Raw genomic sequence first — 13,827 nt, 5'->3', positions numbered from 1 at the left:
TGCGGGTTATCGACCACAGTTTCACTGGGACAAGACCCAGGGGTGGCAAGGGGGAAAGGGGGAGGCAGGGAGGGCCGACCAGAACTGGCCTGCGCCGCCCAGGAGGGGCCAACCCTGGGCTTCGGGCTCCCCCTGCTGGACGCCCAACCTCCCGGAGGGGAGAAGCCAGTTGGGAGGAGTTGCTTAATTCCCCAACTCCCCTCAATCCTGGGGGGCGGGGACGAGACTGGGCTAGATTGAACGTTAATATCATGCGTGGATGACGAGCTTTTATTAGAGACTCGGCGCAGTGATTGTCAGACAGAGGAGAGGAGAGGAACAGCTGAGACCGGGCCCAAAGCAGGGGGGATACAGAGCCCCCAACGATGCAAACGGGACACGGCAGGGAAGGGCACCCCAGCACCCTCTCCTGCAGGTGGCCACAGGATTACTGTCGTGCCTTCCTGCACCCAGGCTTAAGGGGGGCCAACACCCAGAGGGCCGCCCTTGGAGGAGGGAGTCCGTAACAGACACGGAAGCACACACCCATGCAGTGGAATGAAGCAGTTTACAGGGTAGCAAGCTCAGGGCCAATGTGTACAAATAGTCGGTTCTCTGATCCCGGCTTAGTCACAGCAAACATTTGCCCAGCCTGGCTCCTCTCCGAAGCCTGTAGGCCGCTCATCCAGGTTGTCCCTGGTCACCAGAATTGGGCTCGAGGAGAGCGAATACTACAGCTCAGCACAAGCCTCAGCCAAGGGTGACTGAAGAATCCAATCGTGAGGGTGGGAGGCGGTTGCTTTAGAAGTTGAGGCTAGTGCATTGGGTCACCTGGGGGCGGGGGTGGTCTTGTTGAAAGCTGAGTGAGATTCAGTGGGTCTGGGCTGGGCTCCCAAGTGATGCTGATGCTGCTGGCCTGTGGACCACACTGCAAGTAGCAAGCATCTACCACTGGGGGGTCTCAACCTCGACTGTACAGAATTCCCCAAGGACCTTTTAAACTTCCCCAAGTCCGGGCTGCATTCACACTGGTCAGAGCATCTCTGAGGGTGGGTCTGGGCACCAGGGTTTTTAAAGCTCCTCGGTAATTCCAGTGAGGATGAAAACCAGTGATCTAGGAGTCATCATCAGTTGGGGGTGGGGGTAAAAGGATGTGTGAGTGTCAGAAAAGTCTAATTTCTATTATTTAATTTTATACCTGGAAAGTAAAATACATACAAATGTATGTATATATGTATTTCACATACATATAGTTTTTATAACCAAATATGGAAAGTAAAGCTTGATGAAAAGCTTCCTGATACATAGGTACCAGCACAAGTGCCTTCTACAAAACTCCTGTCTGACAGTGACAGAACACTCATGACCTAACCTACACCCTCCTAGGCAGCCCCAATTGTTTGAAATCTCTTCCCATATTGAGGTGAAACGTACTTCTGTGCAGCTTCCACCTGTGGGTCCTTTGGGGCTACAGAGAATAAATTTATTCTCTTTTCCACATTGCTGTGCTTCGGATAATGGAAGGCAGCTATCAGCTGGGTTAAGTGGTATAAAAATATCCTATTAGTAAATGAGATAGTTAAGGTACTTTTCGTTGCAAGCAACACAAATAGATAATGGCTAGTTTAAGCAGAAAAAAAATTTTTTTTTTTTTTGTAAAGAGATAATGGGTTTTCTGAGGTAGGAGGAGGAATTGCACAACCCAGACGCGGGAAGGAGGGATCCAGGGACTGCTGAGAGAGTTGCAAGAGCAGCGCCCAAAGGCTGTTGCTTCTAGGCGGCCATTATTGACTTGGCTACAGACACTCCTATGCTCTGAGTCCCTCCGTTTCAAATTTCAAATTGGTGATGAGAAAAAAACAATTGGCTCGATTGGCTCAGGTGCTTCTGCTGGTACCAACGGGCTTTGGCCGGTATGACTGTCACGTGATAACAGACAAGGCTGCTGTGGGCCCAGCCCCTGTCACAAAAAAAGGGAATCACACCAGATGCTACCCCTAGAGGGAGCTATTCCAATAATTCATAGTTAAGGTCAAGAATAATTATGGGATTATTTTACATTTGTGATTGTCCATGCCACTGTTAGACTCCACTAGACCCGCTGACTACAGAGAACTCTCTGAAGGGCCCTGACTATAAGAGGTGGGAAGGGAAATGCCTTGAGTTTAGAAGGGCCTGGCTCCTGATCCCATACCCTCTCTTAGCACGGATCCCAGCTCCAGTCAGCGCCAGGAGATTGGGAGTCAGGGTGCAAGTCTCTCATAGAGCCAGTCTTCCTCCCCTCGGTGGGTCATGGGCCCCAAGGGGGAGTCTCCTGTCGGTAGGCCCCGTCGAAAAGCGATCCGGTCATGCAGGCGGTTGGTTTGGCCTTGCCAGAACTCCATCACTTGGGGGTACAGGGTGTAGCCACCCCTACAAGGAGAAGCAGAGGCTTCGGTGCTCTGCGCGTTTGTCCAGCCAGGCAACCCCACCACCCTCCGCGCCATCCCAGCGCCCCGTGAAGGGAGTTGCTGGCGTGCATCAAACAAAGGGTTGCCAGGAAGGAGGAGATCTGGAATTCCATGGACAGGGTGGCTTTAAGTAAGCACGAGGGTCCCAGTGTCCCTTTCTAGACGACCACCAGGTATCACTCACCAGTATTTTGGCTTCGGCACCTCTTGTTCCTGGTAGAGTTGCTCCAGTTCCTCGTTTTTCTTTCTCAGATACTGTCCAGGGGAAGGAGATGGAGGAAGGGCCAGACCCAGTCAGTGATTCACTTAATCACCACTTACTGAGCATGTGCTCTTGTGCCAGGTGCTGAGGACACTGGTGCGCAAGCCCGGCTGGCCTCTGGCCTCTAGGGGCACAGTCCAACGGGAGGGTCAGACAGATACAGGAGGCCTGTTCCCTGCTCGCCAAATCCACGTCCCCCAGGGAGACCATCCATTTCACTTTGCTGGAGAGAGAGGGCCCTGGCACCCCCTGGGGACAGCCTCTGGGGCTGAGCCAAAGCACTACCACCCAGAGGACTAAGGAGAAGCCCCATTCACCTCCCGATCGGGGATCACGGAACTCTGGTGACTGACCACAGCCCCAATCTGGCTGCTCTTGGGGCGGGAGTGGAAGTAGCACTCGGCCTCCTCCTCGGGCAGCTTCTTCACGGGACCCTCCACTCGCACCTGCACAGGGATGGTCCTGGTTAGACGGCATTCAGTGCCACCCGCCCCCCCAACCAGTAGAGGCCCCAGTCCTCTCTGTTCTCTTTATCCACTGCCCTGTCACGCCTGACTCCAGCTAGCCCAGCTAAGTGAGAGCCGTTTGAAAGGCAGGATGTTTGCCCAGCCTGGGGACCCTCACCAGGTTCATTCATAAACTCAGGCCCTTCCCACCCCTGCCCACCCCAGTCTGTCCCAGGAATGCACACTCACCTGACGGTTTAGGGGCTCCCAGTAGAAGACAAGGGAAGCAAAGGGATTAGAGTCCTGGAAATGAAACAGAATCCACAGACAGTCATCCGGACAGAAGTGAGGACGCCTCCAGCATGGGGGGAAGGCAGGGAGTCTGCATCGCGCAGGCCCACTGCAGATGCATTTACTGTAACGTCTCATTTTTAAATCCTCAGAGGTAGGCCTACTTTTACAGGTGTGGAGACAGGCTCAGAGAGGTTAAGTAACGTGCCCAGGTTCACACGGTGAATGGGCCAGATGGACTCCAAAGTGAGGCTTGCCATTTGTCTCACCCATAGATTTGCAAATCCTCAGGAACGTATGTTCGGCTGCACTGGACTCAGGGAAGGGTACTCACTTTGGATTCACGAATTGAATGCATACGAAGTGCCAACTCTCTGCTCAACTCCAGGAGAGGTGCTGGGGGTATAACAGAGATACCACAGATGCAGCCTCTGACCCCAAGGAGCTTACGGTTTGGCAGAGGACACAAACATTAATCACATAATCCCATAAATACATGCCTGGTTAGAAACTAAAAAAATGGCAGAAAGGAAAGTTGCCAGTTATAATGACTGCAAACAGCGCAAGGGGCCGACTCAGCCTGGGAGTCCAGAAGGCTTTCCTGAGGAGGTAACGTGGGGGCTGGACCCAAAGGAACAGGAGCTACTCAGGTAAACATGGGGAGGTAGGGGTGCCTACAGAGAGCACTCATCCACGGCAGAGAGAAGGGCAAGTGCAAAGGCCCGCAGGCAGGATGGTGCCTGAGCACAGTCGGCAGGTGGGTTGGGGCAGCTATGGCATGAGAAGGTGACCAATGGGCCAGGGCTGGACCCTGCAGGCCCAGGAAGGATTTACCGTGAACCCTCACCAGCTCTTGTCCCTTTCGACTCTCGAAGTTAGTGAAGAAGCGGAAGCCATCCTTGCCAAAGCCCTTCAGCAGCACCATGCGGGCGGACGGTTTCCCATCTCTGTGGCAAAGAGCGGAGCACCGTGGTCAGAGCCCCTCCCCACAGGATGTCTGAGCACCCCTACACCTGTACCCCCTGATTCTGCACTGTCTGTGCACTCAGGCTGCCCACTCCCGCTTGCCCATGGGAATTTGTCCTGGAGGTGCGGTATGACACCATTGCCTAGGGCTCTGTAATGGACTGAACTGGGTTCCCCTAAAATTAAGTTTTGAAGCCCTAACCCGCAATGTGACTATATTTGCAGGCAGGGCCTTTAGGGAGATAATTAAGGTTAAATGAGGTCATAAGAGTGGGACTCTAATCTAGCAGGCCTGGTGTCCTTATAAGAAGAGGAAGAGACACCAGAGCCCTCTCTCCCTGCGCACACAAAGGGAAGGCCATGTGAGGACACAGCAAAAAAGGTGTCCATCTGTAAGCCAGGAAGAGAGGTCTCACTAGAAACCAACTCTGACAGCACCTTGACCTTGGACTTCTAGCCTCCCGAACTGTGAGAAAATAAATCTCTGTTGTTTAAGCCCCCCCAGTCTGTGGTACTTTGTTATGGTGGCCCAAGCAAACTAGTTCTGGGGGATATCTGGGGGCACAGTACAAGAGCCCTGCCTTCAAGGCCTTGTGCTTTAGTGAGTGGGGGACAAGCAGAGTTGAATAAGAGGCTAATATGAGAGATGTCTCAAGGGGTTTATGATGGATTGTCAAATGAATGACACAAACAAGAACTGTGCTAGATTTCAAGAGAGGAAGAGGGCTTTATGGAGAAGTTCCAGGAGATCTGCCTCTCAAAGAGCAGATGGGAACTGGGGAGACTGGGAGATGTGGGAGACAAAGGTGTGTGTTGGGTTGGGTGCATCGAGGGCAGAGATGAATGAGGCACTACATTTTATCATTGAAATGGAATTGAGTAAAGTCTAATCTTTGGTTTAGAGGTAAGGACACTGAGGTCCAGAGAGGACAAGTTACTCGCCTGAGGCCACACAGCATGTTAATAACACAACTAGAATCATAAAGTTGTCATCCATCAAATTGAGAGCTTCCTAAGTTTCCTACTTCATCTGTACCCACCTTCAGAAGGGCCCACAGCTATGCCTACCTGGTACAGGTAGCAAGACACATGGCATTGGCTTCCCCTATGTCAGGACACTGAACAGCCTCCTCAAACCAGGCAGCAAACTGCTTCATGGGGTTCAGGGAGGTCAGCTGAGTCTCCTCAAACGCCTGGGAAGGGAGAGTTTTATTTCACTTAACAAACACATGTAGTGCATACTGTGTACACGGCTCTGTTCTAGGCACTTTTCAAATATTAACTCATTTAGTCCTCATAACAACTATCTCATAACAAAAACCACGAAAAGGTGAATAGGTCCCACACCTACTGATGGACAAATCAGGGTTTCATGTCATGGGTGTCAAACCTATCACCTGGGGAGCCTAAAAAATAAGACAGATTCCTGGGCTCCACCCTGTAAATTCTCGTTCAATAGGTCTGAGGTTTAATGAAAACTTGCATATTTAACATGCATTTCTGGAAATGCTCACATGCAACCAGATTTGGTAACCAGGCCCTGGTTCCCAATTCCAAAATAATTTTCTTGGTTTCTCTCCTGAGGAGGGAAAAGGCAGTAAGAGCCAGGAGCTTTCTCCTCCCCTCCTGCATAAAACAGTTCTCCTGCCCCTCGTGTTACTTATCAAACATGTATAAGCTAATTATCACTGTTCTAGGCACTTTTCAAATATCAAAGTCCATAATATCCCCGTGAGGTCAGTACTATCACTTCACAGGTGAGGAAACAGAGGCCCAAGGAGGTGAGTAAACCGCCCAAGGGGTGCGCGGAGCGACCTGCAGGATGTCCAGGCAGACCCCCGAGTGCGCGCCCTGACCCCTAAGACAAGCTGACTCTGGAGTCCACCTTCATCCTCGTTTCCCCGGAACACTTCCCCCCTTGATTGTCTTTGAACCCCCTTCTCCCACGAAGGTGACCCCGAGCCCCAAGGGGTGGCACAGAAACCCCAAGTTATCCCTCCCATTCCCCTCCGCTCCGGCGATGACTCGGATCCCCTGTGCCCCCGCCCCTGCGGAGGCCCTGCGGGGCGGCGTTACCTCTCGGTCCCCGCGGTAACTCTTGCGCATCGGTCCCAGGTCCATGACAGCACCGCGACTGCACAGGTGGCGGAGGCAGCGGGGCCACTCGGCGGGTCGCCCGAACGTCACGATGACGCCCCGTAGCCCGAACGTCATGGTGCCGCAGGCCACGTGACCCGGCGTCGCTCCGCGCTGGGTTCCGTTGGGTTCGGAACCAGTTTCTTAGCCCGGGAATCTACGCCGGCAAGGAAGAATCTGCCAGTTGCCGAGCCAGGCCCACAGGCCCAAGTCCTCCGAGCCAATGGGAGCCAAGAGGAAGCCAGGGTTGGTGGAGGGAGCCGGGCGCGGAGATGCCATTGGTCAGAGTTTTCCAAGAGCGAGGCCAATTAGGGCAAGAACGGAGGAACCCTGCAGCCAATGGACGGCGCCTCCGGGGGCGGGAGCAGAGAGACAAGGAAATGCTGTCACCGCCGTTAACAGGCACGTGGAGTTTGTTAAAGGTATAGGAAATGAAGCTGCCCTGGCCCGGGACGGGGAATGAGCCGCTGGGGGCTTGAGCGGAGTAGTCAGTATCAAGGGGCCGGCCCCTAGCAGGTGCCTGAAGGCCAGCTTAGTGCAGAAAGTACCCGTCGGAGGAGGCTGGTGCCAGGAAAGGACAAATGGAAAACGGAATTAGGGGCCAGACTCGGAGGCAAGGTGATGTGGAGACACAGAAAGGGGCGATCTGGTTGGGGGGAGAAATTGGCGTTCAAGAGTGGGACAGGTTGCAAATGACTCGTGGATCTCACGGGATAGGTACTGTACAGTGTGTGAGTATGGGGAGGTACTCTGGGGTCTGGGGAGGAGCAGTCTTACCAAGACTATGGTTAAGAAAGCAGATGGCTGAATGGGAAAGGGAAAGAGGGAAATTTGGGATCAAGCCATCCCAGACCAGAACCATCTTCCAGCTCGGAATCCCTCCTCTCCAGCCTCATGGCTATAACCTGGGTCAGAGCATGCTGCTCCCTTTCCTCATGGTTTCCCCTTTTGTGGTTGCAGCAGAGTTCACACTAGCCAGTGTTCTGGTAGATGGAACGATTGCCCCACCTCTCCCGGGCCACCCCCATCTTTGTCGTTTCCCCTTTTTCACATTTTGCCCTTTCTAGGTAGCTGGAGTCTAGCTTCCAGGTCAGTGCCAGCCGTAAAGGAGAGCACAGGGGAGCAGGTGGCTATGCAAAAGTCACTTCCAGGCTGTGGACTCAGGGCTGAGAAATAGGACACCTGCCAGTGCCCATTCCAGCATTGACCTGGCTGGGGCAGCCTTGGGTCAAGGCCTCTGTGTAGTCCTGGTTTCCACCAACATCAGGAAGGGGAGCTGCAGGAGCCACCTAGGCAGGCACCCCAGGACTGTGCCAGGTAAGGGAAACTTCCTGCCCTGCCCAGGTGTCTGCATTACAGCCAAGCTTCATTAAGCCCAACATTAGATACCTATCATCCTTTATTATGTGCACATAGCTTGAGCCAAATAGAATCTGGAAGACAAATTTGCTGCAAAGAAATAATACCTGTCTCAAGGCTTAACGATGTTGATCTATGGATCCTCCGCTGGTACAAAGTTTTTGTGTTGCCATCAATTTTCTCTGTCAACACAGTCGAGAGAGAGTTGACTGGGCTTTCTTTCTTGTTGAAGTTGTCTTTCCACATATGAACGTTGCTCCCCTCCTCCCAAGGCCCTGCACTTGAACCTGGGTAAGCAGTGATTAGTACCCTTCAGCTCAGATGATTTTGTTCACGCAGCTACACTCTTAGCCCTGCTTGGGCTATGCTACCCTGGACCCAAGATTCTGGGGTACCAAGACTAGGATCATTTGAATGGTTTGCTTAAAAATTAAAAGCCAAGGGCTCGGTATAGTGGGGTAGACATGTGTTAAAGACTTCTTTTGGACCAGGCACTGAGCTAGGTCTGAAAATATGAAGATGAAGATGCATGGTTCCTGCCCACGAAGGGCTTATAGTCTACAGTGGGAGGCAGATCTGTAAGCTAAGGAGTTACAGGAATTTTAACAGGTGTTTCTGCAAGGTAAGGGGGAGCAAAAAGGAGGAAGTGGTCTCCAGAGGTCACTCAGTCAGTAAAGGCTTCATAAAGGGAGCAGACATTTGATTTGCCTTAATGAGTAAGGGTTCTCCAGATGGACAACGGAACAGGCATGCCAGGAAGAGGGAGCAACTCGAGTGTGATGCTGCTATAGCTAGGTAGTGAGAAAACAGACCAGGCAAGTAGTCAGGGGCTCAGTGCCTGCTGAAGATCAGGTAGGTAGCAAGGACTAGGCTTTAGACAACTATTCTAAGTTTTTATCCTGTGCTGCTGTCAAACCAGGGTGTCTAATTCCTGGTTTTTTAAGGCCAGGTAGAGAGAAAAAGCTCTAGATTCTGACAGCCTCTTCCATCCTTGGCTGTTAGTGAGGAAGTTTGCAACTGGTTGCCTTTTTATATTTGCTCCTTCACCTTGAAGATAATAAGTAGGCTTGTATTGTGCTTTTCTGCCTAGTGGGATTTGGTGTCTAGATCACAAAGCAGCCCCACAGTGCAAACCAGGGTGGAGACATGCCCGCTGGCTGTGTTGCTACTGCTGCAACCCCAGCAAGGGGTTTGTCTGCTTGGGAGAAATGAATTTTTTATTGTTACTGCTTTGTCTTAAACATTTTGCCCACCCCCACACCCAGCTTTGTAAAGTTACTAATCTTTTCTCGAGAGTCTTCAGTGACTAGAAGCTATGTTGCAATACTGCATTGTACAGAGGCACCCCGGTTTCTTAATATGCAACGAAAGGCTGGCTGTGAGTTTGGGGGCTATGCCTTGCCTGTTTTCTTCTGAGGCTTTTGCATTTATGTTCTTTTTTTTTTTTTTTTTTTTTGTGGTACGTGGGCCTCTCACTATTGTGGCCTCTCCCGTTGCGGAGCACAGGCTCCGGACGCTCAGGCTCAGCGGCCATGGCTCACGGGCCCAGCCGCTCCGCGGCATGTGGGATCTTCCCGGACCGGGGCACGAACCCGTGTCCCCTGCATCGGCAGGCGGACTCTCAACCACTGCGCCACCAGGGAAGCCCTGCATTTATGTTCTTAAGTCACCTTTTAGTCTAATTGTTTGATTGAATTATACATTTCAGTTACATCTTGGTGATTGGATTTTTTTTTTTTTTTTTTTTTTTTGCGGTACGTGGGCCTGTCACTGCTGTGGCCTCTCCCGTTGCGGAGCACAGGCTCCGGACGTGCAGGGTCAGCGGCCATGGCTCACGGGCCCAGCCGCTCCGCGGCACGTGGGATCCTCCCGAACCGGGGCACAAACCCGTGTCCCCTGCATCGGCAGGCGGACTCTCAACCACTGCATCACCAGGGAAGCCCCTGGTGATTGGATTTTTGTTTTGGGATGCGGCTCTGGTGACAGAGTGGGTGATAGGTGAAGGAGGGCAAGACGCTGCTGTGTTCTCTCTAAGTGTCAGAGCCTGATGCCTGAGTTTGGGGGGTGTGGGGTGGAGAGGAGGGATTTGACTCAGCAGCTTGGCTTTAGGCGACATGGGCGGTGCTGTTCATTGAAGTGGGGGAATGTTGGAGAGGATTAAGGGAAAGATGAAGTCGCCATCAGACCTGTTGAGTGTGAGGATTTATGGGACAACCACATTCGGTTGGGTTGGAAAATCAATTCTGGAGCTGGGGGAGAGGTCTGGGCTGATGGGATGGTTTAGGTGTCATGAGCCTCCGAGGTGGCACTTGAAGCCATGGGGGAGGATGACAGTGTCTGGGAAGGGAAGGGGGCCTGGAAGAGTGGTAAAGATGCTCCTGAAGTATAGCACCCAGCTTTCCAGGGGACCAACAGCAGGCCAGAAGGGGTGTGCTGGGGGCCCAGATCTCAGGAATTCTCCAGCCTAGCTTTGGGTGAACTCAGTGTGGAGCCTCAGGACATACAGACAGGTGGGTACTTGGTGCTCGGCCAGCAGATGCCTGAGCCCTGAGTATGGTTATCAGGTGACCCAGAGGGGGATGCAGGACGGCTGACCCTTACCCGACTGTCCTGCTTACAGTTATGGAGTTAACCCCTCACACAATCCTTTGCATGTGCTCACGGATTGCTCCCTGAATCTGTCCCATTGTTTTCATATGTGTTCCCCCTGAGAAGCTCCTTCATGGGAGGGACTGCTTAATTTCCCTGGCTCCTTCTCAAAATCCCAGCCAGGAAATGCTAATCTGTAATGTTTATGCATAATCTGCTTTTCTTAAACTTCTCTGAACTTGGTGAGTGGGGCTTGGGGTTTTTTGGCACCTGGTAGGAGCAGGGCCACCAAGAGGGTCTTTGTTGGCTGGAGGGATGTTAAGGTTTCCAGGGTGAGTTGGCTGGGTCACCTCTCTTAGCCCGGGCACTGGCTAATCAGAGAGTGGGCCACAGGTAGGGGGAGGAGGCCTGATGAGTTCTCAGCAGGCCCAAAGGATATGACCTGGCGGTTCCTTAGTTTCATTTAAGAAATCCTGGTCAATCCTCTTGGCCTGACCTGTGGTCATTTCTAATTTCCTCTTGGCCACAATCCCGATTAGCAGGTATTTGACGCTCCCCTCCAAGCCCTGATTCTCTGCCTCTCCCTCCATGGTTTGCTTTCTTTTCACCCACACCCCTCTTCTTTATTCCATCCTCCCAGGCTCACTTCCTGCGCTTCCACTCCCCGAGGACCTCTTCACTAGGAAACCCAACTGCCACCTGTCCTGAGATTATTGCAGTTCCTTTAGTGGCTTCATCCCAGCCCCAGAGACCTTGGTCAGGTGACAGGAGGTCTCTGTCCCAAGGCAGCGTCTGACCCCCAAGTTAGGTTCCCTGGAATCCACCACCATCTAGACCTCAGCCACAAGCCCCTGATGGGTGCAGGGACCTGAGATGCTGCAGGCAGCTCCCATCATTAAACTCAAGTGTGGGGCCTCGAAGGTGATTGTCAAGATGGACTGAGTAGTTTGACGGAAGCCTGAGATCTATTTGCTGGTTTAGTTAGACAACAAAAAAGTACTTTGCCCAATGTGCCTTCAGGAGGGGAGGGTCTTCCCCAGCCCCCTTTTATTTCGGGCTCATAATCCTAGTATCTGGATGAGCTGTAGCATTGACCATCACTGAGCAGACAGGAGCGGGTGGTGAGGGGTGGCCTTGGTGCACAGGACCCTAGGGAGGGAACTCGGGCTGTGTGACCCCCACTCTCAAGCTGCTGGGAGTAACCTGCCCCCAGATTTTCAACCAGGGCCAATCAGGTGTCCTGGGGAGGCCTCTGGCCTGGGGCGAGCTTGGGCCACATCAGTGTCAACAGTCCCACCCCCTGCAACTCCAGTAAATAAGGGATGGATTAAAGCAGATGAGGGCTAATTTGCTACCAGGTCTCTCCGTTCTCTCCCCAGGCCAACAGCCGCGCTAGGCAGAATACATTTTCCTGCTCCCTTTTTTTTTTTTAATTAATTAATTAGTTTATTTTGGCTGTGTTGGGTCTTCATTGCTGTGCGCGGGCTTTCTCCAGTTGCGGTGAGCTGGGGGCTACTCTTCGTTGTGGTGCGCAGACTTCTCACTGTCGTGGCTTCTCTTGTTGCAGAGCATGGGCTCTAAGCGCGCAGGCCTCAGCAGTTGTGGCACGTGGGCTCAGTAGCTGTGGCTCGCGGGCTGTAGAGCGCAGGCTCAGTAGTTGTGGCGCACAGGCTCAGCTGCTCCACAGCATGTGGGATCTTCCCGGGCCAGGGCTCGAACCCATCCCCTGCATTGGCAGGCAGACTATCAACCGCTGCGCCACCAGGGAAGCCCTCCTGCTCCCTTTCTAACTCAGGCATCCCACGGGAGGCAGAGATGGTCAGGCATAACTTTTGAACCCGTGAGTCTCACTGGAGAAGGGAAATCCCGAGTGCCAGCACACCGCTCTGCCTGCTGAGGGCTGACACCTCATTTCCAAAGGATGCCAAGGAGTCAGGTCAGTTTCCACACTTGAAGCATAAAGCACATGACTTGGAAAGGATAGTTCTTTGTGCCTGAGAGCAAAGCCGGTGGGGAACATGTGGCAGAAAGAGGTCAGTTGTTAACATTCCCCTTCTCTCGCCAATCCCGATCAAGAACACAGTAAGGCAGTTTTCTAGTCACACAATCCGCACGTGAGAGTAGATAAATATACCTCATGTCTTCCTCCTCCTGCCAGTGCAGCAATGAGAAGTGGGGCTGCTGGGCTGGTTAGGAGGCTTCCATGTCAGGGTAGAGACAGTGGTTGGTCTGGTATCACCCAAAGGGCTTAAGTATGCTTGGGACGGGACTCCCTGCCTGTTAATAAAGAAGTGATGGGGGCAGAGGACCTGTGATCTATCTGAGATCCATCTCCTTTTTATTTCTTCAGCTGACGTGAGGGTGGACTGGCTCTAAGGACAAGCTGTTTGCTTGCAAAAATGCAGGCGCTGGTGACAAAGGAAACGCAGTTAAGGAGACTGATAGCTCTAAATGAGCCTTGCCACTCTTGCACAGAACAGCCACCCTGGCTGTGTCTTTTTGAGGCTGATTAAGAGGCATTGTTGTTACAAGGAAAGCACGTACTGTTCTCTATATGCTTGAGAACAACTTGCCTCTTCCTTCGGCTCAGATGCTCTTCAGGCCCCTGCTAGGTTTAAACACAGGTACTGAGCTGGGTCCCATCGCAGTCTGCCTACCATCCCAACCCCTGATCTCCTAATGAGCCCTGTCCCATCCCCTGCCCACCCCAAAAATCCCCACCAAAATTTCAGATCTGCAGCACTTGCTAAAACCAAAATCAGCCTGCTGCCTTCCCTGCGGTGCTGGGGTGAGGGACAGTAGAAGAACAGAAACTGGGGCCAGGGTTCTCTCTTGGGTAGAGCTGGGTTCTGGCCTGGCCCTCCACCCTGGGAAGGGACCTTGTGTTTTCTCCAGACTCTTTAGCCTTCTGGAAGTGACTGAGGCAAGGTCCCTTTGGATTTCTCCCCTAAGCTTCTTACTAACGGGCTCTGAGGCCAAAGCCCTGCTCCAGGGGTTGGAGAGTTGAGTGGAGGAATTCACTGCTGGTAAGGAAGGCACTGCTGTTCACTTGAGTCTCTGGGCAGAGTATGCCTGCTTTGATCTGGGCAAAACTGGCTTAGGGAAGAACACAGCAGGAACTCCTGCACCAGGCCCTGCCCTCTGCAGTACCCCCCCAGGTGCTCTGGGGGCTTGTGCCAATGCCAGGAGGTCCTTGTGGCTGAAGTCCTTTTCGGGCTGTGGCCTAGATCTGCCAAGGTCAGGAGGACAAGGTCCTGCCCTGGTCCCAGTGCGGACAGCTCCGAGAGACCAGGGCTCCCTCCTCAGGATTCCCCTCTCGGAGCTCTCCGAGGGGAAAGACAAAGGAAGC

The 13,827-nt window shown here is 52.8% G+C and overlaps 1 protein-coding gene across 1 annotated transcript; it reads right to left on the bottom strand.

The window, feature by feature from the left end:
* Positions 1-1,638: 1,638 nt before the first annotated feature.
* PNPO (pyridoxamine 5'-phosphate oxidase) lies at positions 1,639-6,744 on the bottom strand. Its single transcript, XM_065896682.1, has 7 exons — positions 6,471-6,744; positions 5,463-5,587; positions 4,276-4,375; positions 3,387-3,440; positions 3,009-3,137; positions 2,614-2,684; positions 1,639-2,391 (listed from the first exon to the last, which is right to left on the bottom strand). Exons 1-7 carry the CDS (start codon positions 6,606-6,608, stop codon positions 2,223-2,225), a joined length of 786 nt encoding a protein of 261 aa, XP_065752754.1. The 5' UTR covers positions 6,609-6,744; the 3' UTR covers positions 1,639-2,222.
* Positions 6,745-13,827: the final 7,083 nt, after the last annotated feature.

Source organism: Phocoena phocoena, chromosome 19 (genome assembly GCF_963924675.1).
Source record: "Phocoena phocoena chromosome 19, mPhoPho1.1, whole genome shotgun sequence".
Lineage (NCBI taxonomy): Eukaryota > Metazoa > Chordata > Mammalia > Artiodactyla > Phocoenidae > Phocoena > Phocoena phocoena.
The sequence above is the reverse complement of the archived record's forward strand: the minus strand, read 5'-3'. Positions and strand labels throughout refer to the sequence as shown.